The sequence below is a fragment of the Oncorhynchus kisutch genome, linkage group LG29 (assembly GCF_002021735.2).
Source record: "Oncorhynchus kisutch isolate 150728-3 linkage group LG29, Okis_V2, whole genome shotgun sequence".
In the NCBI taxonomy this organism is placed as follows: domain Eukaryota; kingdom Metazoa; phylum Chordata; class Actinopteri; order Salmoniformes; family Salmonidae; genus Oncorhynchus; species Oncorhynchus kisutch.
The window spans coordinates 15,961,583-15,986,697 of NC_034202.2; the positions used below are offsets into that span (position 1 = coordinate 15,961,583).

The 25,115-nt window shown below is 42.5% G+C and overlaps 1 protein-coding gene across 6 annotated transcripts in view; it reads right to left on the bottom strand.

Moving 5' to 3' along the window:
• Window positions 1-13,406: 13,406 nt before the first annotated feature.
• specc1lb (sperm antigen with calponin homology and coiled-coil domains 1-like b) overlaps window positions 13,407-25,115 on the bottom strand; it is a 28,829-nt gene continuing 17,120 nt past the window's right edge. For 4 of the 6 annotated variants that reach the window (XM_020465382.2, XM_020465380.2, XM_031808854.1 and 1 more), the window contains exons 10-15: window positions 20,934-21,026; window positions 20,650-20,767; window positions 19,806-19,908; window positions 15,521-15,637; window positions 15,010-15,069; window positions 13,407-14,334 (exon numbers count right to left, since the gene is read on the bottom strand). In XM_020465382.2, the coding sequence (XP_020320971.1) occupies window positions 14,245-14,334; window positions 15,010-15,069; window positions 15,521-15,637; window positions 19,806-19,908; window positions 20,650-20,767; window positions 20,934-21,026 (581 nt within the window). In that variant the 3' untranslated portion in view covers window positions 13,407-14,244. The remainder of the gene's footprint in view (window positions 14,335-15,009; window positions 15,070-15,520; window positions 15,638-19,805; window positions 19,909-20,649; window positions 20,768-20,933; window positions 21,027-25,115) is intronic. The other 2 variants (XM_020465381.2, XM_031808853.1) reach the window with 1 other exon arrangement.

Sequence of the window (25,115 nt, forward strand, 5' to 3'; positions counted from 1 at the left end):
ACTTCTGGTTTTACATTCATTCTCTGTACTGGCCAATGGTTATAGCAGTGATTCTGATACAACCATAAATTCATACATTGTGCCCCTGGACTGAGGGAATGAAAGTTTAATATGTAGCGAGCTAACATTGCCCATGAAAGGAAGTTAAGCTAGTGAGCAAGCATTTTAGCCAGGTGGCCTAGGGCAACAAAAAATACAAGTGTGTACTGTATGACAGAGTCATAGACCGTTTCATCAACGTGAAAGAGAGGAGGATGGCATTCTCTATAAGTAGGGTGAGTCAACATGTTTTTTCTCCTTGCATGAACATATGCACACACTCACACAGCACACACACACGCACACACACACACACACAAATCAGAACCTTGGACAGCCACATCATATTTATTTTACGTTGATTGAACTAAATCATTTTTGGAATCTTTTAGTTGTCACTGTTTTAGACTTAGCAGAGGTGATTTGATGATGTTGAAATGTTGAAGTTTAAATGGTGCTGGAATAGTGGAGGCAGCTCCTGTATTCTTTGCGACTTGCGGTAACTCTTTGTGGTTCTAAATCTATAGTTGTTTAGTAGTCTGAAAATGATGGAAACTTTAATTTGCTTGATCATACTGTAGGTCATGTAACTGTTTGTTACATGCAATATGCTTTGTGGACTTCACCAGACGGAGGTTGCTTTCCGGTTTGTGATGAAACAAAGGTGTGGTTGAATTTATTCTGCCACTGTGCCTATTGTCTCGGTCTTAGATGTAGGGTAGCCTGGGGCGGCAGGTAGCCTAGTGGTTAGAGCGTTGGGCTAATAACCAAACAGTTACAAGCTCAAATCTGAGCTGACAAGGTACAAATCTGTCATTCTGCCCCTGAATAAGGCAGTTAACCCACTGTCATTGAAAATAAGAATTTGTTCTTAACTGACTTGCCTAGTTAAATAAAGGTCAAATAAAAATGTTTCAAGGCATATTAACGAAAATGTTATAGAGCAAACAATGCAATTATCACAACACATAGGTTGTAATAAAATATTCATTTTTTTCTGGCTTGGCCAGTGATTTTACCCACGCACCACTACTGGGTGGTCTGCTTGAAACATGAAGGTATTACAAACTGGGTCAGGGAGAGGTTGAATATGTCAGTGAAGTCTCACATCGGCTATGGAGTGTGTCCACACAGTCATCCAGAACAGCTGGTGCTCTCATTCATGGTTCAGTGAGGCTAGCCTCGAAGTGAGCATAGAAGGTATTTAGCTTGTCTGGTTGGCTTGTGTCATTGGACAGCTCGTGGCTGGGTTTCCCTTTGTAATCCGTGATAGTTTGCAAGCCCTGCCACATCCGACGAGCATTAGAGCCAGTGTAGTGGGATTCGATCTTAGTCCTGCATTGATGCTTTGCCTGTTTGATGGCTCGTTGGAGGGCGTAGCGGGATTTCTTATAAGCTTCCGGGTTAGTGTCCCACTCCTTGAAAGCGGCAGCTCTAGCCTTTAGCTCAGTGCGGATGTTGCCTGTAATCCATGGCTTCTGGTTGGGATATGTACCTTAGGAGAGCTGTGTCTCACATTGGCCCAATGGGGATTTAAAAGGAGATGTCACAAAATTTAGTCTACGGAAAGGACCTGCTTTGATTTGGCTATAATTCGGCTACGGAATTTAAATAAACAGACAATAAAAGAGGTGTCAAATTGTGCACCATTGTGACCGCAATCTTGTTACAAGAGTGTTGACAAAAACCTTCAGGCAGCAACACATTCACAAACCATTTCCTTCTGAGGCTGATGAGGAGAGAAGCTCAGGGTCTAGCCCACACAAATAACCCATGTCAAATCGGAGGGCATGCTGTCCGGTCCTCTGGCAGTCTCTATGGGGGTGCCACAGGGTTCAATTCTCGGGCCGACTCTTTTCTCTGTGTATATCAATGATGTTGCTCTTGCTGCGGGCGATTCCCTGATCCACCTCTACGCAGACGACACCATTCTATATACCTTCGGCCCGTCTTTGGACACTGTGCTATCTAACCTCCAAACAAGCTTCAATGCCATACAACACTCCTTCCGTGGCCTCCAACTGCTCTTAAACGCTAGTAAAACCAAATGCATGCTTTTCAACCGGTCGCTGCCTGCACCTGCATGCCCGACTAGCATCACCACCCTGGATGGTTCCGACCTAGAATATGTGGACGTCTATAAGTACCTAGGTGTCTGGCTAGACTGCAAACTCTCCTTCCAGACTCATATCAAACATCTCCAATCGAAAATCAAATCAAGAGTCGGCTTTCTATTCCGCAACAAAGCCTCCACTCAAGCCGCCAAGCTTACCCTAGTAAAACTGACTATCCTACCGATCCTCGACTTCGGCGATGTCATCTACAAAATGGCTTCCAACACTCTACTCAGCAAACTGGATGCAGTCTATCACAGTGCCATCCGTTTTGTCACTAAAGCACCTTATACCACCCACCACTGCGACTTGTATGCTCTAGTCGGCTGGCCCTCGCTACATATTTGTCGCCAGACCCACTGGCTCCAGGTCATCTACAAGTCTATGCTAGGTAAAGCTCCGCCTTATCTCAGCTCACTGGTCACGATGGCAACACCCATCCGTAGCACGCGCTCCAGCAGGTGTATCTCACTGATCATCCCTAAAGCCAACACCTCATTTGGCCGCCTTTCGTTCCAGTACTCTGCTGCCTGTGACTGGAACGAATTGCAAAAATCGCTGAAGTTGGAGACTTTTATCTCCCTCACCAACTTCAAACATCAGCTATCTGAGCAGCTAACCGATCGCTGCAGCTGTACATAGTCTATTGGTAAATAGCCCACCCTTTTCACCTACCTCATCCCCATACTGTTTTTATTTATTTACTTTTCTGCACACCAATATCTCTACCTGTACATGACCATCTGATCTTTTATCACTCCAGTGTTAATCTGCAAAATTGTAATTATTTGCCTACCTCCTCATGCCTTTTGCACACATTGTATATAGACCCCCCCTTTGTTTTCTACTGTGTTATTGACTTGTTAATTGTTTACTCCATGTGTAACTCTTTGTTGTATGCTCACACTGCTATGCTTTATCTTGGCCAGGTCGCAGTTGCAAATGAGAACTTGTTCTCAACTAGCCTACCTGGTTAAATAAAGGTGAAATAAAAAATAAATAAAAAAAATGATGTTGGTGGAGAGGATGACACCTTTCTTTTATCAGCAGGACCACTTAGTTTCCATCTACTGTCTGTGGTGCCTTTGGAGTCATATCTAGTGTTCTATTCTGCAGTGGAGCGAAGCAAAGTGGCCAAGAATTCAATTATAGCTCACATTTTTTAAGAAAGTCGGTAGAATAAATAAATAAAAATAAGCCTGTAAGCCATGTATCTTTCAGTGTGTTAGTTTTGTAGAAATGGGGAAATAAAATAGCTTGCTGATGAGGTGTATGGCACTACAGACTGGTAAAAAGAAAAGAAAAAGAACTGCAGTCATAATTGTATTGCTTATAGATATCTTGCAAACACATACAAGTGGATAAAAAACATAATACATACATTTTTCGTTAAATCTACTTCTCAACCTCATTCATCAAATTTAACAAAGCTTTTTGTAATTTCATAATAAGTTAAACGGTCTTGTAGTGTTAACGTTACATTGAGGACTTCAAAGACCTGTTCAATCAACCCAGTTTGTACTTCAGAATGCTATTAATTGAATGGTCCTCTGATACATACTGTAAGTAGTTGGAGTTTTTACTGGTACATGCCAACAAAAATACATCGTGCCCATAGGCTCAAACCATATACTTAGATAGACGTCACATTATTGTATCCGCCCGCCCTATTGTGGCGTCTGTGACCTGCAGTTATGGAACGTTTCCAAACTAGTATAAATAATTGGCTGAGCCATCCTGGTGACCTGGATGGAATTGTATGATCCTTCCTTAAACTATAGGAAGTCCCACCCAGTTGACAAATAAAAAAATGGTAAAAACTCGTCAATGGCGCTGCCCGTGATTAAACGGCTTTTAGGTACTAGCCCTCTATTCACTTCAATTCAATTCAATTCAATGGCTTTATTGGCATGGGAAACATGTGTTAACATTGCCAAAGCAAGTGAGGTAGATAATGTATAAAGTGAATATATAAAGTGAAATAAACAATAACAATTAACAGTAAACATTACACATACAGAAGTTTCTAAACAATAAAGACATTACACGTCATATTATATATATATACAGTGTTTTAACAATGTACAAATGGTAAAGGACACAAGATAAAATAAATAAGCATAAATATGGGTTGTATTTACAATGGTGTGTGTTCTTCACTGGTTGCCCTTTTCTCGTGGCAACAGGTCACAAATCTTGCTGCTGTGATGGCACACTGTGGAATTTCACCCAGTAGATATGGGAGTTTATCAAAATTGGATTTGTTTTTGAATTCTTTGTGGATCTGTGTTATCTGAGGGAAATATGTCTCTCTAATATGGTCATACCTTGGGCAGGAGGTTAGGAAGTGCAGCTCAGTTTCCACCTCATTTTGTGGGCAGTGAGCACATAGCCTGTCTTCTCTTGAGAACCATGTCTGCCTACGGCGGCCTTTCTCAATAGCAAGGCTATGCTCACTGAGTCTGTACATAGTCAAAGCTTTCCTTAATTTTGGGTCAGTCACAGTGGTCAGGTATTCTGCCGGTGTACTCTCTGTGTAGGACCAAATAGCATTCTAGTTTGCTCAGTTTTTTTGTTAATTCTTTCCAATGTGTCAAGTAATTATCTTTTTGTTTTCTCATGCTTAGGGGACTCTTCTCCAGGTTCATCTCTCTGTAGGTGATGGCTTTGTTGTGGAAGGTTTGGGAATCGCTTCCTTTTAGGTGGTTATAGAATTTAACGGCTCTTTTCTGGATTTTGATAATTAGTGGGTATCGGCCTAATTCTGCTCTGCGTGCATTATTTGGTGTTCTACGTTGTACACGGAGGATATTTTTGCAGAATTCTGTGTGCAGAGTCTCAATTTGGTGTTTGTCCCATTTTGTGAAGTATTGGTTGGTGAGCGGACCCCAGACCTCACAACCATAGAAGGGCAATGGGCTCTATGACTGATTCAAGTATTTTTAGCCAAATCCTAATTGGTATGCTGAAATTTATGTTCCTTTTGATGGCATAGAATGCCCTTCTTGCCTTGTCTCTCAGATCGTTCACAGCTTTGTGGAAGTTACCTGCGGCGTTGATGTTTAGGCCAAGGTATGTATAGTTTTTTGTGTGCTCTAGGGCAACAGTGTCTAGATGGAATTTGTATTTGTGGTCCTGGTGACTGGACCTTTTTTGGAACACCATTATTTTGGTCTTACTGAGATTTACTGTTAGGGCCCAGGTCTGACAGAATCTGTGCATAAGATCTAGGTGCTGCTGTAGGCCCTCCTTGGTTGGTGACAGAAGCACCAGATCATCAGCAAACAGCAGACATTTGACTTCGGATTCTAGTAGGGTGAGGCCGGGTGCTGCAGACTTTTCTAGTGGACGCGCCAATTCGTTCTCTATGTATCTCTATGGTTCAAACATCAACGAGCCCAGGTCTCTTAAATCATTGACTGAAGAGAGTTGCGCTATAAAAGGAGAGGGGGAAGGAAATAAGACGACATTGGCATCCTGTCGACAGTTAGCTATGACGGACTGATAAATTCAACAACTGTTTACTTTATAAAGTGTTCCCCACACAGTACATAACATGCTCTGGCTATGCTCACCCTACTTTTAATCTAATTTCTATTTCAGCGAGACATCAGTGACCTTTGTCATGTAGTCGACTGCTCTTCCTAGCCAGTCCATTTATTCAGATAACACATTAAAATGAGCAAACCAGGAACTGTAGAACCCAGAAACCAACCACAACATGACCACAGTGTTCGTGTGAGGCAACAGATGTCATTAGACAAGGTTTTCATTGATCAATGTTTATTCGATAAAAACAATGTCGCAAGAACAAAAACAGAAACGGCAGCTATAGGAGAAACGTTCTAAAAATCGACACATTTTGTATCCGTTTGGCATAGGTGGATTTGTATTTTGTCAAACTTTCTTCATCGCGAACAATTATGGAAACGGTGTTTAAAAAATAAATAAAATGATTGCCGAATAAATTTGAAGGTACGTGATGTCATTACGTTATTATAAAGCTCCACTCCACATCTAATTCTAAATACCTACTGCTTGCTAAAACTATTTTTTACATCTAAAACAGTTACATCTAAATGTTTCTTTGCAGAACAAGGATGGTCATAATCGCCTTGCTTTTCTGGTTGGCTGAATTGCAAGTTTCACTATCGAATTATATCAGATCTAGGCTACAGGAGCGCAAGTTTCACCATGGCACAGACTGTGCATTCTATCCATGCTGGCTTTTGCGGGCTACCTGAGACATGAAACAGATAGGTGGGAGGAAATACAGGTTGTCAGCAATATATTAATGCACAATTTGCCTAAATGGATAATAGAAACACTTCAATCACTTTTTTATTTTTCACCAGGTTTGTGTGTGATGTCGTTGCGTCCAGCTGTTTTTTTTTTGCGACAAAATAGTTAAAAGGAAACGCCGGAGTATTTTCAATGCAACCTTTCTAAATGTCAACAAAAAAATACTTAATGTAATGTAATAATATACTTATACTTAATACTTAATAATGTAGCCACTGGTAAGACCCTGAACAAGAGTGTTGATCTATTTCACTGACATCAGATGGGCAACCTTTCAACCACGAATATATCAAATATCTTACTTTATTTGAATGTGACAATGTGAAGAGGTGCAGTTTATTTATAGGCAAATTCAAAAAGAGAAGAAACCAGTTCACCTGTGGAAAATGTGGACACATACAGTGGGGCAAAAAAGTATTTAGTCAGCCACCAATTGTGCAAGTTCTCCCACTTAAAATGATGAGAGAGGCCTGTAATTTTCATCATAGGTACACTTCAACTATGACAGACAAAATGAGAAAAAAAATCCAGAAAATCACATTGTAGAATTTTTTATGAATTTATTTGCAAATTATGTTGGAAAATAAGTATTTGGTCAATAACAAAAGTGTATCTCAATACTTTGTTATATACCCTTTGTTGGCAATGACAGGGGTCAAATGTTTTCTGTAAGTCTTCACAAGGTTCACACACTGTTGCTGGTATTTTGGCCCATTCCTCCATGCAGATCTCCTCTAGAGCAGTGATGTTTTGGGGCTGTTGCTTGGCAACACAGACTTTCAACTCGCTCCAAAGATTTTCTATGGGGTTGAGATCTGGAGAGTGGCTAGGCCACTCCAGGACCTTGAAATGCTTCTTACGAAGCCACTCCTTCGTTGCCCGGGTGGTGTGTTTGGGATCATTGTCATGCTGAAAGACCCAGCCACGTTTCATCTTCAATGCCCTTGCTGATGGAAGGAGGTTTTCACTCAAAATCTCACGATACATGGCCCTATTCATTCTTTCCTTTACACGGATCAGTCATCCTGGTCCCTTTGCAGAAAAACAGCCCCAAAGCATGATATTTCCACCCCCATGCTTCACAGTAGGTATGGTGTTCTTTGGATGCAACTCAGCATTCTTTGTCCTCCAAACACAACGAGTTGAGTTTTTACCAAAAAGTTATATTTTGGTTTCATTCTCCCAACCTTCTTCTGGATCATCCAAATGCTCTCTAGCAAACTTCAGATGGGCCTGGACATGTACTGACTTAAGCAGGGGGACATGTCTGGCACGGCATGATTTGAGTCCCTGGTGGCGTAGTGTGTTACTGATGGTAGGCTTTGTTACTTTGGTCCCAGCTCTCTGCAGGTCATTCACTAGGTCCCCCCGTGTGGTTCTGGGATTTTTGCTCACTGTTCTTGTGATCATTTTGACCCCACGGGGCGAGATCTTGCATGGAGCCCCAGATCGAGGGAGATTATCAGTGTTCTTGTATGTCTTCCATTTCCTAATAATTGCTCCCACAGCTGATTTCTTCAAACCAAGCTGCTTACCTATTGCAGATTCAGTCTTCCCAGCCTGGTGCAGGTCTACAATTTTGTTTCTGGTGTCCTTTGACAGCTCTTTGGTCTTGACCATAGTGGAGTTTGGAGTGTGAATGTTTGAGGTTGTGGACAGGTGTCTTTTATACTGATAACAAGTTCAAACAGGTGCCATTAATACAGGTAACAAGTGGGGGACAGAGTAGCCTCTTGAAGAAGTTGTTACAGGTCTGTGAGAGCCAGACATCTTGCTTGTTTGTAGGTGACCAAATACTTATTTTCCACCATCATTTGCAAATAAATTCATTAAAAATCCTACAATGTGATTTTCTGGATTTTTTTCCCCTCATTTTGTCTGTCATAGTTGACAGGCCTCTCCATCTTTTTAAGTGGGAGAACTTGCAAAATTGGTGGCTGACTAAATACCTTTTTTGCCCCACTGTATATACACACTACCAGTCAAAGGTTTGGACACACCTACTCATTAAAGGGTTTTTCTTTACTTGTACTATTTTATACATTGTAGAATGATAGTTTTAATGTCTTCACTATGAAATAATACATATGGAATCATGTAGTAAACAAAAAATTTAAAATCAAAACACATTTTATATTTGAGATTCTTCAAAGTTGCCACACTTTGCCTTAATGACAGCTTTTCAGACCCTTGGCATTCTCTCAACCAGCTTCATGAGCTAGTCAGCTGGAATGCATTTCAATTAACAGGTGTACCTTTGAAGCATGGAGGAGGAGGTGTGATGGTGCTTTGCTGGTGACCCTGTTGTGATTATTTTAGATTCAAGAAAAACTTACTGTTCTGCCTGCGGCTATGGAACCCTGACCTGTTCACCGGACATGCTACCTGTCCCAGACCTACTGTTTTCAACTCTCTAGAGACAGCAGGAGCGGTAGAGATAGGAGTAAGTGTCAGTTAGCTTTTCATAGCCTGAGGTGCTGACTTGTTGCACCCTCGACAACTACTGTGATTGTTATTATTTGACCATGCTGGTCATTTGTGAACATTTTAACATCTTGGCCATGTTCTGTTATAATCTCCACCCGCCACAGCAAGAAGAGGACTGGCCACCCCTTATAGCCTGGTTCCTCTCTATGTTTTGGTCTTTCTAAAGGAGTTTTTCCCCAGCCACCGTGCTTCTACACCTGCATTGCTTGCTGTTTGGGGTTTTAGGCTGGGTTTCTGTACAGCACTTTGATATATCAGCTGATGTAAGAAAAGCTATATAAATACATTTGATTTGATTAACCAGCATAGCTATCACAATGTTCTGCAGCGATACGCCTTCCCATCTGGTTTGCGCTTAGTGGGACTAGAATTCGTTTTTCAACAGGACAATGACCCAACACACCTCCAGGCTATGTAAGGGCTATTTTGATCACTATTATTCTACAATGTAGAAAATAGCACAAATAAATAAAAAAAACCTTGAATGAGTAGGTGTGTCCAAACTTTTGACTGGTAACTAATATATATATAAATATATTATCCTTGAATCCTTGCAATGACCAGTACCTATTCAATGAGTGTAGCTCATCTTAGCAGAGGCATGTCAGGCAACCTTATCAGATGCCTTTATGAGCAACAACAGAATGTTGTGAATTATTCACATGGAATCTTAGGATAAGGAGACTATTGGAATGTACCAAAAACACCACTCATAAGTTCTCACACTCACACTTGAAGTCAGTTTGGAATGTGAACTTCTAAGTGTGTCATTAAAACTCATTTTTCAACCACTCCAAAAAATGTCGTTAACAAACTATCGTTTTGGCAAGTCGGTTAGGACATCTACTTTATGTATGACACAAGTTATTTGTCTAATAATTATTTAGACAGATTTCACTTATAATTCACTGTATCATAATTCCAATGGGTCAGAAGTTTACATACACTAAGTTGACTGTGCCTTTAAACAGAAAATTATGGCATGGCTTTGGAAGCTTCTGATAGGCTAATTGACATAATTTGAGTCAATTAGAGGTCTACCTTCAAACTCAGTGCCTCTTTGCTTGACATCATGGGAAAATCAATCCCAGAACAACAGCAAAGGACCTTGTGAAGATGCTGGAGGAAACGGGTACAAAAGTATCAATATCTACAGTAAAACGAGTCCGAAATCGACATAACCTGAAAGGCCACTCAGCAAGGAAGAAGCCACTGCTCCAAAACCGCCATAAAAAAGCCAGACTACGGTTTCCAACTGCACATGGGGACAAAGATTGTACTTTTTGGAGAAATGTCCTCTGGTCTGATGAAACAAAAATAGAACTGTTTGGCCATAATGACCATTTGGAGGAAAAAGGGGGAAGCTTGCAAGCCGAAGAACACCATCCCAACCATGAAGCACGGGGGTGGCAGCATCATGTTGTGGGGGTGCTTTGCTGCAGGAGGGTGCACTTCACAAAATAGATGGCATCATGAGGGGGAAAATTATGTGGATATATTGAAGCAACATCTCTTGACATCAGCCAGGAAGTTAAAGCTTGGGTCTTCCAAATGGACAATTACCCCAAGCATACTTCCAAAGTTGTGGCAAAATGGCTTTAGGACAACAAAGTCAAGGTATTGGAGTGGCCATCACAAAGCCCTGACCTCAATCCTATAGAAACTGTGTGGGTAGAACTGAAAAAGCAAGTGCAAGGAAGGAGGCCTACAAACCTGACTCAGTTACACCAGCTCAGGAGGAATGGGCCAAAATTCACCCAACTTATTGTGGGAAGCTTGTGGAAGGCTACCCAAAATGTTTGATCCAAGTTAAACAATTGAAAGGCAATGCTACCAAATACTAATTGAGTGTATGTAAACTTCTGACCCACTGGGAATGTGATGAATGAAATAAAAGCTGAAATAAATCACTCTATACTATTATTCTGACATTTCACATTCTTGAAATAAAGTGGTGATCCTAACTGACCTTAGACAGGGAATTTTTACAAGGATTAAGTGTCAGGAATTGTGAAAAACTGAGTTTAAATGTATTTGGCTAAGATGTATGTAAACTACAAACACACACACACACACACAGTTGTATACTTTCCAACCTCAAAACAATTGAAGATTGTACGCTTTCCCAATGCATGGGAACATACCTAGCGAATTTGATTTCACTGTGCTGGAGGAAAGAGATTTACTGTGTACGATACCAAATGTTTTGGGGTAATTCCTCACGAAACCAGAACAAAAAGCTACCATGATTTTTGGGAGATTTTCATGAAATTTATTCTAAAACTATATTCGAGAAATCATTTATCAAAGTTGGCATTTTAGCCTTACCCAGGCAGGCCTCTTTTAAGACTCCATAATGTTTCATCTGTAGGTGACACAAATGAAGCTTTACCACTATCACAACGGGCCGTGTTTAGGAGTCCCATAGGCCGGCGCACAATTGGCCCAGCGTTGTCCGGCATTGTAAATAAGAATTTGTTCTTAACGGACTTGCCGAGTTAAATAAATGTTGAAAAAAATATTTTAAAAAATACAGCTTGCTCTGAAATGTGTTTCGATTTCAATAACAATTTTCTTAATTTAATGAATATAAAACAAATATTAAAATGTAATGGCCCATTTTAAACAGAGAAATTGGCATAGTGGGCAATATAACCAATCACAGCCCTCCTTTTACTTGTATCATTGAACATCCTGCAACTAAAAGCAGCAGCGATCCCACTCTGGGACTTTGATATGCCCAGGTAATAGGCAAATCACATTTTTTTATATTTTCATGTTTATATTTTTCAATATTCATAAATAATGTAAGAAATTATTGAATTCAAAATACTACTCATATTACAGAGCAAGCAGTAAAGCTTCATATGACAAATGTTTGCTTTGTGGCACCTACAGATAAAACATCATGGAGTCTTGGAGGCCTGGGTAAAGGCCAACATGCAAGAAATAGGACAACTTTGATTAATTATTTCTCAATTATGCTTTTAGATGCTAAATGACAGTGTCTTCATAAAGTATTCAGACCCCTTGACTTCAACATGATTGTAATCGAGGCACAAATCTTGGGAAAGTTACAAAAACATTTCTGCAGCATTTAAGGTCCCCAAAAACAATGGCCTCAATCATTCTTAAAAATGGAAGAAGTTTGGAACCAACAAGCCTCATCCTAGCGCTAAACTGAGCAATCGGGGGAGAAGGGCCTTGGTCAGGGAGGTGACCAAAAACCCAATGGTCACTCTGACAGAGCCCAAGAGTTCCTCTGTGAAGATGGTAGAGTGGCCAGACGGAAGCCACTCCTCAGTAAAAAGCACATGACAGCCCACTTGGAGTTTGCCAAAAGGCACCTAAAAGGAAACAAGATTCTATGGTCTGATGAAACCAAGATTGAACTCTTTGGCCTGAATGCAAGTGTCACGTCTGGAGGAAACCTGGCACCATCTCTATCATGTTGTGGGGATGTTTTTCCGCGGCAGGGACTGGGAGACTAGTCAGGACAGAGGCAAAGATGAATGGAGCAAAGCACAGAGAGATCCTTGATGAAGTCCTGAGCGCTCTGGAGCAGGTTCTCAGACTGCGGCAACAGTTCACCTTCCAACAGGACAATGACCCTAAGCACGTAGCCAAGACAACGCAGGAGTGGCTTTGGGACAAGTCTCTGAATGTCATTGGATGGCCCAGCCAGAGCCCAGACTTGAACCCGATCTAACATCTCTGGACAGACCTGAAAATAGCTGGGCAGCGATGCTCCCCATCCAACTTGACAGAGCTTGAGAGGATCTGCAGAGAATAATGGGAGAACCTCCCCAAATACAGCTGTGCCAAGCTTGTCACGTCATACCCAAGAAGACTCGAGGCTCTAATCGCTGCCAAACGTGCTTCAACAAAGTACTGAGGTAAAGGTCTGAATACTTCTGTAAATGTGATCAGTTTTTATTTTTAATAAACTAGCAAAAATTTCTACAAAACCAGTTTTTGCATTGTAATTATGGAGTATTGTGTGTAGAAAAAATAAATAATACTTCTTAATACTTTCCGAAGGCACTGTATGTCAACAATCATTCCTCCAAAGGCCCATTCTATGGAATACATGTCATGAAAATCCCCAAAATCAGTCTATTTTTTGGTCCTGGTTTCATGAGGAATCACCCTTTGAAACCTTCAAAGTGTTTTTCATGGCATTGATGAAGGTTTAAACACATTCCATTTGAGTAAAGAGCCTCCCCTCGTTGTGCTTTGAAACCAGTGAGGATTTGTGGAACAGTAAGGGGTGCCTTTACCGTAATGACAAAACTGTTAGCTTATCAGGTCAGCTCCCTGTGTTGTTCAGCCTATTTATGGATTGGTGTGCTACAGGGCAACTGACCCTCACTATACACCCAGAGACTGGCCATGATGGCCAACCATCAGTTTCGCAGAGTTTGGACACAACAGAATCCTAGACTGAGAAAAAATAACAAAATGTAAATGGTGTAAAAGACTTCAATGCGATTGACATCTGTTACTAATGGTCAATGCTTATTGTATTGGCCAATTATGACAAACAAGAGACTAACATGGCACTGATTATTGTGAAGTTCAAGATATCATCTGCCAAACTTGTACATTATCTCTTTGGAATATATATATCAAAGCAAAGCATCAGGCTAAAACAGTACACAACACCTACCGTGACAGTTAAGCTGGACCCTCTATCAGGTAAGGCACACTTACCATTAAAGTCATTGCTCGGACAAAATGGGCAAACCAATTTTTAAAACGCAGTCCTGTTCTCTGCCGTATTCCAAATCCAAAAACCATACCCGCATTATTTTTCAGCTCGCTAAACATGTACTACCCAACTTGAAGTGTAGTGTTGGAGGTGATCATGGTGTTATTATAGGCTACTGCAGACAGCGCAGAGTTCACAGAGGGCTGGGGTCAAGAGGTCAAAAGACTTGAGTATACAGGAAGTCACTGATCCAAGGGAATTTGAACGACAGATGGGGGCCTGGTCAACACATTGTCCAATACCCAGGGCCTCGGTCTATCCATAACATAGTCTTCGAGGGTTTCAGTCTAGCTGAGAAACCACATGAGCGTCCCAAGCCAAGAATTTGTGGAACATTGCAGCGTACACATGGAACATACTGGATGGAGTTAAGTGCTAGCTCTTAAAATGTACAACTCAGGGTCCCAGAAGTCTTTGCAGGTAGCATTAGCTGATGTTGCTCTAAGGTTGTCCAGTGTTGTGATGACAGCCCTGGCTGGAAATGTGGTCTGGGGTGTGCGGGGCAGCGAGGGGTTCAGGCTTGAAGATGGGTCACGTCTCAAAGTACTTGTAGATGGCCGTGACGTAGGTCATCACACTCTGCCAGTCAGGCCTCTCTGTGTACACCATCTCTCCAATGTCCTGAGAGAGTGAGTCAGAGAGATAATATGGGTTGCAAATACAAATGCGTAACACACTGCATAGTTTCTTTCGCTGCAAATTGTACATGCAGAATATTCTCTGAGTAAGAGATGGTGAGGAATAAGCAAGCATGGCCTAAGAGTAAGAAGTCACAATACTTTCCACCAGAGAAAGGTGGAGAGGTGTTCCTGCCTCTACTTAATATCTAAATGGTCATATAATTGTCAAGAACACAGAGAGCGTCTCTTTTGTTTTAATAGCAAATCTCCTCCCCCTCTGTCAGCTCCCTGGAGTGTGTATTGGGGAAAACAGTGGATCACACACAGAGGAAACCCAGCCCATCTCTTGTTACGCTGAAGTCAACTGGCCTCAGTGTGACACCGCTCCTAAATAACCTGGAGCTGCTTGCTATTGACATGAACACATCTTCTTTTAAGGCCTCACAGGCTACAGCCGGCCAAACTATGTGACGTTGGTGCGCATTGCTGCTGTAGGTGCAACTATACATCAGCCCAGTCAAGCCTTACAAAGGGGAGGAAGACACATGGAATGTCTCTCTCATCCCCCTCGAATAAAGCATCTGACTCATTTCATTCTACGCTTTTAGTGGTAGTCAAATATCCTTTCGTTCAAATGGTGGAGCCGTCTTGGGTTCCTTTTAGCTCGGACACCTACCAACGTGGACTTGATCCCGACACTTTCCGCGGCCTGGAAAGCCAGTGTGAAATTCTCCTTCTGAAAGAAAAGGGAGAAAATAAACGTTTTTTGATGAACGAACAACAAAGTGCATACATGACACAACATTTCCAAACACTTGTAGGGGCGGATTCCTGGACACAGCTTAGGCCTAGCTATGGACAATTTTTTATTTTATTTGACCTTTTTTTAACTAGGCAAGTCAGTTAAGAAAAAAATCTTATTTTCAATGACAGCCTAGGAACAGTGGGTTAACTGCCTGTTCAGGGGCAGAACGACAGATTTGTACCTTGTCAGCTCGGGGATTTGAACTTGCAACCTTCCGGTTACTAGTCCAACGCTCTAACCACTAGGCTACCCTGCCGCACCAGCAGGCAAGCTCAATAGAGAATATTAATTGAAAATGCTTTTAAGTCCACGATTAGACTTAATCTGTGTCCAGGGACTCCACCATGACTGCCTTAGTTGACAGTGGAAGCCTCGATCTCACCTTGTCCTGGCTGGAGAGCTCCAGGTAGGGGATGTGGGCAGGCAGGTAGGTGTGGAGAACAGCACAGAAGGCCAGCCCGTCGTTCCAGCTGCTGCTGAAGTTGGTGATGTCAATGTTCTGCAGCGAAGGTGCACAACAGTAAGGGATCAACAAAACCCCATTCATAGGCTATCCTGATGTTTGACCATGTCATCCCAAACCACCAGCAACAACGTAGATTACGCAAACCGTGGTCTTTCAAGGGAAGTGGAAGAAGGAACATGTTTTAGCACACTTGTGGTTACTCACACTGCCTTGCACTCGAGCGAGAGAGAGTTTGACTTCAACCTTCCGCCACCCCCTTCTGCGTGCCCAATGAGCCCTGGTCAAAAGTAGTGCACGATATAAGGAATAGGGTGCCATTTGGGACGCAGGCCCTGTCTACAGCAAGGCAGCCCTCACATGTCTTCTAAGGGTCACAGGGAACCTTTGTCAGTTATCAGAGATGTCGCGTGTCAAGGGACATGGGGAGAAGAAAAATGGTACAGATACCAGGGCGCCATTACACAAGGGACACCGCAGTGTGGAGCATGGAAGAGGAAGGGGGTGCCTGCTTACTCCGCCAAGAGGCGTCGCTGCTCTCTGTGGGACCCCAATTCACTGGCTCTCCGGGATCACAGCACCCGTCTCATTGGTGTTAACCAGGACTACACATGCTGCAGACAAAGGCACTCTAGTCACTAACTATGGTGAGTCACACTGGTTGCGTAGCTTTGCCAACTCGTCTTTTCCTAGGAACCTTCCACCCACACAAAAAACTGACAACTATTGAGAAAGGACTGTTAAACCGCTGACATAAAAATGAGGCATGTTTAACTTCTTGGATATAGGGGGCGCTCTTTTAATTTATGGATAAAAAAACGTTCTGGTTTTAAACAAGATATTTTGTCATGAAAAGATGCTCGACTATGCATATAATTGACAGCTTTGGAAAGAAAACACTGACGTTTCCAAAACTGCAAAGATATTGTCTATGAGTGCCACAGAACTAATGCTACAGGCGAAACCGAGATGAAATTTCATACAGGAAGTGCCCCAGATTTCAAATGCGCTGTGTTCCAATGTCTCCTTATATGGATGTGTATGGGTCACGAATGAGCTTAGACTTTCTGTCGTTTCCCCAAGGTGTCGACAGCATTGTGACGTATTTGTAGGCAAATCATTGGAAGATTGACCTTAAGAGACTACATCTACCAGGTGGCCGCTTGGTGTCCTCCGTTGCAATTATTGCGTAATCTCCAGCTGAGTGTATTTTTCGTTTGCTTTGAGGAGAAACACAGCTGCCACGAATGATTTATCATCGAATAGATATGTGAAAAACACCTTGAGGATTGATTCTAAACAACGTTTGCCATGTTTCTGTCAATATTATGGAGTTAATTTGGTAAAAAGTTTGGCGTTGTAGAGACTGCATTTTCAGATTTTTTTCTTAGCCAAACGTGATGAACAAAATGGAGTGATTTCTCCTACATAAATAATATTTTTTGAAAAAATGAACATTTGCTATCTAACTGAGAGTCTCCTCATTGAAAACATCTGAAGTTCTTCAAAGGTAAATGATTTTATTTGAATGCTTTTCTTGTTTTTGTGAAAATGTTGCCTGCTGAATGCTAGGCTTAATGCTATCAATACTCTTACACAAATGCTTGTGTAGCTATGGTTGAAAAGCATATTTTGAAAATCTGAGATGACAGTGTTGTTAACAAAAGGCTAAGCTTGTGAGTGAATACATTTCTTTCATTTCATTTGCGATTTTCATGAATAGTTAACGTTGCGTTATGGTAATGAGCTTGAGGCTATAATTACGCTCCCGGATACGGGATTGCTTGACACTAGAGGTTAAAGCATGTATTCTCTATGCATCCCTTTTACCAGAGGAGTATATGAAGCAACGATGCATAGTAGAGTTCACGCGACAGGAGGATCCCAGCAGAGAGCATTAAAGTATAATCTGTTGAAAAACAGGGCTGAGCTACGTTAGGAAAGGCTGGGCTGGTAGCAGTGTGTTTACAGTGAGCATGGCAGTGAGTCAACTGGCACAAAGCACTCCGAGCAGCAACAGAGCACAGGTAATGAACACATTAACTATGGGCCTCATGAAAACAATGCCACATAGGTCTATATACCGTATATATAAAAGAGAACAAGAGAGAACACTGTTTGTGGAAAGAAAATGTACAATTTAGAAGGGAGCCAGGGGACCAATAGAAAATACAAACTAGAGAGGCTATTTAGCATTGTAGCAAAGGCCTTGCCGTTCCATTTCCCAGACTGAACAGCTAAAAAGTTGTGGGCAACTCCGTAGGGCACCCCCCCAAAAAAGAGGTTTATACAGTCGTTGCCAAATGTTTTGAGAATGACACAAATATGAATTTTCACAAAATCTGCTGCTTCAGTGTCTTGAGATATTTTTGTCAGATGTTACTATGGAATACTGAAGTATTCATAAGTGTCAAAGGCTTTTATTGACAATTACATGAAGTTATTTGATGTGTTGACCCTTCTTTTTCAAGACCTCTGCAATCCGCCCTGGCATGCTGTCAATTATCTTCTGGGCCACATTCTGACTGATGGCAGCCCATTCTTGCATAATCAATGCTTGGAGTTTGTCAGAATTTGTGGGTTTTTGTTTGTCCAGCCGCCTCTTGAGGATTGACCACAAGTTCTCAATGGGATTAAGGTCTGGGGAGTTTCCTGGCCATGGACCCAAAATATCAATGTTTTGTTCCCCGAGCCACTTGGTTATCACTTTTGCCTTGTGGCAAGGTGCTCCATCATGCTGGAAAAGGCATTGTTCGTCACCAAACTGTTCCTGGATGGTTGGGAGAAGTTGCTCTCGGTGGATGTGTTGGTACCATTCTTTATTCATGGCTGTGTTCTTGGGCAAAATTGCGAGTGAGCCCACTCCCTTGGCTGAGAAGCAACCCCACACATGAATGGTCTCAGGATGCTTTACTGTTGGCATGACACAGGACTGATGGTAGCGCTCACCTTGTCTTCTCCGGACAAGCTTTTTTCAGGATGACCCAAACAATCGGAAAGGGGATTCAGAGAAAATGACTTTACCTCAGTCCTCAGCAGTCCAATCCCTGTACCTTTTGCAGAATATCAGTCTGTCCCTGATGTTTGTCCTGGAGAGAAGTGGCTTCTTTGCTGCCCTTCTTGACACCAGGCCATTCTCCAAAAGTCTTCGCCTCACTGTGCATGCAGATGCACTCACACCTGCCTGCTGCCATTCCTGAGCAAGCTCTGTACTGGTGGTGCCCTGATCCCGTAGCTGAATCAACTTTAGGAGACGGTCTTGGCGCTTGCTGAACTTTCTTGGGCGCCCTGAAGCCTTCTTCACAAAGGCCCTGAAGCCCTTTTTGTGCAAAGCAATGATGACGGCATGTGTTTCCTTGCAAGTAACCATGGTTGACAGAGGAAGAACAATGATTCCAAACACCACCCTCCTTTTGAAGCTTCCAGTCTGTTATTCGAACTCAATCAGCATGACAGAGTGATCTCCAGCCTTGTCCTCGTTAACACTCACACCTGTGTTAACGAGAGAATCACTGACGATGTCAGCTGGTCCTTTTGTGGCAGGGCTGAAATGCTGCAGAAATGTTTTTGGGGGGGATTCAGTTCATTTGCATGGGAAAGAGGGACTTTGCAATTAATTGCAATTCATCTGATCACTCTTCATAACATTCTGGAGTATACGCAAATTGCCATCATACAAACTGAGGCAGCAGACGTCGTGAAAATTAATATTTGTGTCATTCTCAAAACTTTTGGCCACGACTGTAGTCTCTGTTGTAGCACAAAATGCCCATTTATACCAACGTGCCCCAGCCCATGCCGTGGAGAGATTCAGAGAAAGGGAGAGGGCAGAGGAAGGGCCGGGACGTCGGTGAAGTCTGGCACACTTCCTGGAGAGGGTAAAGCCTAACTGCTACCATGGTAACTAGACAGGGCAGACCTTAATGCTTCCTGGTGGGTAAACATCTTAAAAGCCTGGAAGGAGTAAGAAGTGGCTCTGATTGGAAACGCAGCGTTTACCGTCTGTGTTTGCAGCTATTGGAGAAAGCGCATACGGCAATGGCCCTATTGATTAAAACAGAGTAACGGTAATGATCTGATATTCTTTCCTGCTTCTAAACCTGTTGAGAAATCAAAGCATTGTCCAATGGGATGGAATAAGTACGGTGCGCTAGGTGGGGTGTGCCTGTACCCTCGACCCATTCCCCACCCTGTTAGTTCATACCTGGTATCCTTCAGTCTTCTTCTGGCACCACTTGAGCAGGGCGTTCCTCTTGGATCCCCCGTACTCCCTGGCCAGTGCAGACAGGGCGTCTTTTCTCCCCTCCCTATGGACACACACCAGAAATGAAAGAGCACACAGACAGAAAGAATGATCCTACACAAAGGGGTGTTTTACAGACACAGAGTAAGCCTGATCTTGGACTAAAATGCATTTTCTATGGAGATTCCCCATTGAGCTTGATTTTTTTTGTCCAGCACTGGGCTTTATCTGTGTCCAGGAAACAGTCTCATCGTGTCTCTTTCAGAAGATGATCATCTACAACACGTCAGGGGGGGACATTGAAAAACATTTGTCTTTTTGTCTGTCATCCTATGTAACTATACTCTCCCAGCCCCCTGCATTCACCAACTAGCATGTCAAGATGGTGAACAATAGAATCCTTCCATGAGATTGAATAATTCAGAGAGAGGGGAATACAGAGATGGAGCTCAGGAACGAGAGGGAGATAGTGAAAGGAGAAAATGTGTCCTTTCAGTCGAGCCCCTCAGCCATTCAGAGCAGTGTGTGTTGTCAGCGGTCAATATATGGTTCAGGTTGCAGTCAATTAGATTTCCAGTCAACGCCTCCCGAATTACCTGGCATTTCCAGTTCGACCCCTGCGTCCCTCTGTTAGACTGGACAATCAATCTGTCACTTTTCTCATCTACTTATTTGTTCATCTACAGGGCAGAGGAGCCATGGGGACATGGGACACAGACACACACACACAAACAGATAGTGACGTGCACGCCACACAGATACTGACGCACACAGACGGAGAACAAGAGAGCGAGAGAGAGCATACCGTAAGCGTCCCCTTGTGGAGGGGGGGACTGAGGCGGTGGGGGAGGAGGCTGCAGGGGAGGAGGTGTTCTCTAAGGAAGACATGTCTCTCTTCAGCTCCTCACTGCTCCTGCGAGACACTGGGGACACAGGTCACTGTTTTAGTAGTAGCTTACCACAGTGTCATCAGTACCACAATCACATTACTTTTAACTATCAAGCCGCAATCAGGTCACTTGGAGCACACAGGCACAGATTTATGTTACAGCCTCTGACACAGGTACATATGGTGGCGTAAACACACACCTGAGAGGGACTTGGAGGAGGAGTCCATGTTGGGGACCCTCTGAAGGGCAGAGGGGGTGCGGGTCCCAGAGGAGGCCCGGAACAGGTGATCTGCTGTTGGGGATGGAGAACACACATCAGTCCCTATTACTCTAAATGAACACATAGGGGAACTAAGAGCCCTACCAGTAAAATAAGCTAACTTCAGAGCCCAAGTTAAAACCTTCATTAATACCTGTTAATGCAAGCAGACTTTTCCCCCAAAATACAAAAGCAGTGGGCTGCTTTTGTGCCAAGCTTAGTGGAAAAACAGTGTGAGCTGAGCTAGCAGGGGTGGCTCTAAATTAGCGTGTGAACGGGGGGCTAAATCCAACGTGGCACACTCCCATTTCTCCTGGTCCGCAGCACAAATAGCACCCTAATAAATGCACTACTTTTGACCAGGGCCTATAGGGCTCTAGTCATAAAAGTGGTGAACTATACAGGGAATAGGATTCCATTTTCCCCAAGCCCTGCTGTCTGGGCCTGTGGCCTCCCCACTGAGAGCTGCCTGCTATATGAACCTCATTTTAAAATGAAAGAGTGTTAAGGGTCTGGGGCTGATGGGGGGGCTTCTTCCATTATTACACCTGACACTCAAGATAGAGGTCAATCTCACAGTCCTGGTGGGTCGGAGTTATCCAATCCCCTACCTCTCTGCTACACACTGCCCTACCATTACAACCACCACTGTCCAAGCGATACCTCCTAGACGGCAGTCTTGTCTTGCGGGGTTCTTCGCCTGAGATGTCACAGCGCAGTGAGGAAACCTACTAAACTAGTTGAAGGCCCTGACTAAGTGGAGAAGAGCATCTACTAAATGACAAGTGTCATGTGATAGCCCGAAATCGTAGTCGTCTGTTCTTTCGACCAATCAAATTAGTCAAAATATTCAAATTCAAATGTTTTATTAAAAACACCCTGAGTTTTCATGAAATCAACTATATGCATTGAGCTTGTCTGATGCTTTAAGCACACTGTTTGAAGAAATAGAACACAAATGATTCAAGAGAGCCAGAGATCAAGATAACCAGAAGAAACACAATTAAAAACGCGCATGCTGGGTTTCGGTTTTCTGCCGTTACTCTCCTGAAGTTGCCGGTAATAGGCTACAGAAGTCGGAAACTTTTCTCATGTGGAATGCCAATTTATCTTACCATTTCTACCGATCTGCGTGCCAGTTATGGTTTTCAAAGTGGAAGTTTCATTTCATTTATAATAATGTCTTCATATCGCAAAATCATTGTCATGTGGTTAATCAGAACTCTATCCAAATCTATATTAAAATTATAAACCTAAAAAGTAACTTCTATTGCCAACTACAGTGCTTTGCGAAAGTATTCGGCCCCCTTGAACTTTGCGACCTTTTGCCACATTTCAGGCTTCAAACATAAAGATATAAAACTATTTTTTTTGTGAAGAATCAACAACAAGTGGGACACAATCATGAAGTGGGACACAATCATGTGGATATTTCAAACTTTTTTAACAAATCAAAAACTGAAAAATTGGGCAGGCAAAATTATTCAGCCCCTTTACTTTCAGTGCAGCAAACTCTCTCCAGAAGTTCAGTGAGGATCTCTGAATGATCCAATGTTGACCTAAATGACTAATGATGATAAATACAATCCACCTGTGTGTAATCAAGTCTCCGTATAAATGCACCTGCACTGTGATAGTCTCAGAGGTCCGTTAAAAGCGCAGAGAGCATCATGAAGAACAAGGAACACACCAGGCAGGTCCGAGATACTGTTGTGAAGAAGTTTAAAGCCGGATTTGGATGCAAAAAAAATTCCCAAGCTTTAAACATCCCAAGGAGTACTGTGCAAGCGATAATATTGAAATGGAAGGAGTATCAGACCACTGCAAATCTACCAAGACCTGGCCGTCCCTCTAAACTTTCAGCTCATACAAGGAGAAGACTGATCAGAGATGCAGCCAAGAGGCCCATGATCACTCTGGATGAACTGCAGAGATCTACAGCTGAGGTGGGAGACTCTGTCCATAGGACAACAATCAGTCGTATATTGCACAAATCTGGCCTTTATGGAAGAGTGGCAAGAAGAAAGCCATTTCTTAAAGATATCCATAAAAAGTGTTGTTTAAAGTTTGCCACAAGCCACCTGGGAGACACACCAAACATGTGGAAGAAGGTGCTCTGGTCAGATGAAACCAAAATTGAACTTTTTGGCAACAATGCAAAACGTTATGTTTGGCGTAAAAGCAACACAGCGCATCACCCTGAACACACCATCCCCACTGTCAAACATGGTGGTGGCAGCATCATGGTTTGGGCCTGCTTTTCTTCAGCAGGGACAGGGAAGATGGTTAAAATTGATGGGAAGATGGATGGAGCCAAATACAGGACCATTCTGGAAGAAAACCTGATGGAGTCTGCAAAAGACCTGAGACTGGGACAGAGATTTGTCTTCCAACAAGACAATGATCCAAAACATAAAGCAAAATCTATAATGGAATGGTTCAAAAATAAACGTGGCAAACATATCCAGGTGTTAGAATGGCCAAGTCAAAGTCCAGACCTGAATCCAATCGAGAATCTGTGGAAAGAACTGAAAACTGCTGTTCACAAATGCTTTCCATCCAACCTCACTGAGCTCGAGCTGTTTTGCAAGGAGGAATGGGAAAAAATTTCGGTCTCTCGATGTGCAAAACTGATAGAGACATACCCCAAGAGACTTACAGCTGTAATCGCAGCAAAATGTGGCGCTACAAAGTATTAACTTAAGGGGGCTGAAGAATTTTGCACGCCCAATTTTTCCGTTTTTGATTTGTTAAAAAAGTTTGAAATATCCAATAAATGTCGTTCCACTTCATGATTGTGTCCCACTTGTTGTTGATTCTTCACCAAAAAATACAGTTTTATATCTTTATGTTTGAAGCCTGAAATGTGGCAAAAGGTCAAGGGGGCCGAATACTTTCGCAAGGCACTGTATGTAAAAAATGCCTACGTAAAGCCAACAAATAAAAATATTGCAGCCACAGGTAGAAAATATCCTGATAAAAATGAACATCCTACAAATCACATTGGCTATACATTGCCTGTCTGCAACAAACTTGAAACATTGTATCACCTATTAACTTGGGTCAGGCCTGAAGCTGATTCCAGCAATCTTGCAACATGGTATAAAATATTCTGGGCCTCAGAGTTTCCTGCACAGACACAGCTGTAGTCTATTTGTGCTTTAGGCTATTCAGGTAGGCCTATTTTCAAAAGTTGACACACCTACTCATTTAAGGGTTTTTATTTATTTAGACTATTTTCTACATTGTAGAATAACAGTGAAGGCATGAAAACTATGAAATAACACATGGAATCATGGAATCGTGTAGACAGCTTTGCACACTCTTGGCATTCTCTCAACCAGCTTCACGAGGTAGTCACCTGGAATGCATTTCAATTAACAGGTGTGCCTTGTTAAAAGTTCATTTGTGGAATATCTTTCCTTCTTAATGCGAATGCGAAATGACAGTCCATCATTACTTTAAGACATGAAGGTCAGTCAATGCGGAACATTTCAAGAACTTTTAAAGTTTCTTCAAATGCAGCCGCAAAAACCATCAAGGGCTATGATGAAACTGGCTATCATGAGGACCACCACAGGAATGGAAGACCAAGAGTTACCTCTGCTGCAGAGGATAAGTTCATTAGAGTTATCAGCCTCAGATTTCAGCCCAGATAAATGCTTCACAGAGTTCAAGTAACAGACACCTCTCAACATAAACTGTTCAGAGGAGACTGTGTGAATCAGGCCTTCATGGTTAAATTACTGCAAAGAAACCACTACTAAACGACATCAATAAGAAGAAGAGACTTGCTCGGGCCAAGAAACACGAGCAATGAACATTAGACCGGTGGAAATCTGTCCTTTGGTCTGATGAGTTCAAATGAGAGATTTTTGGTTCCAAGCACCGTGTCTTTGTGAGAGAGAGAGTAGGTGAACGGATGATCTCCGTCTGTGTGGTTCCCACCATGAAGCATGGCGGAGGTGGTGTGATGGTGCGTTGCTAGTCACACTGTCTGTGACTTATTTAGAATTCAAAAAGTCACACTTAACCAGAATTTTGCAGCGGTACGCCATCCCATCTGGTTTGTGCTTAGTCCCACTATCTTTTGTTTTTCAACGGGACAATGACCCAAAACAC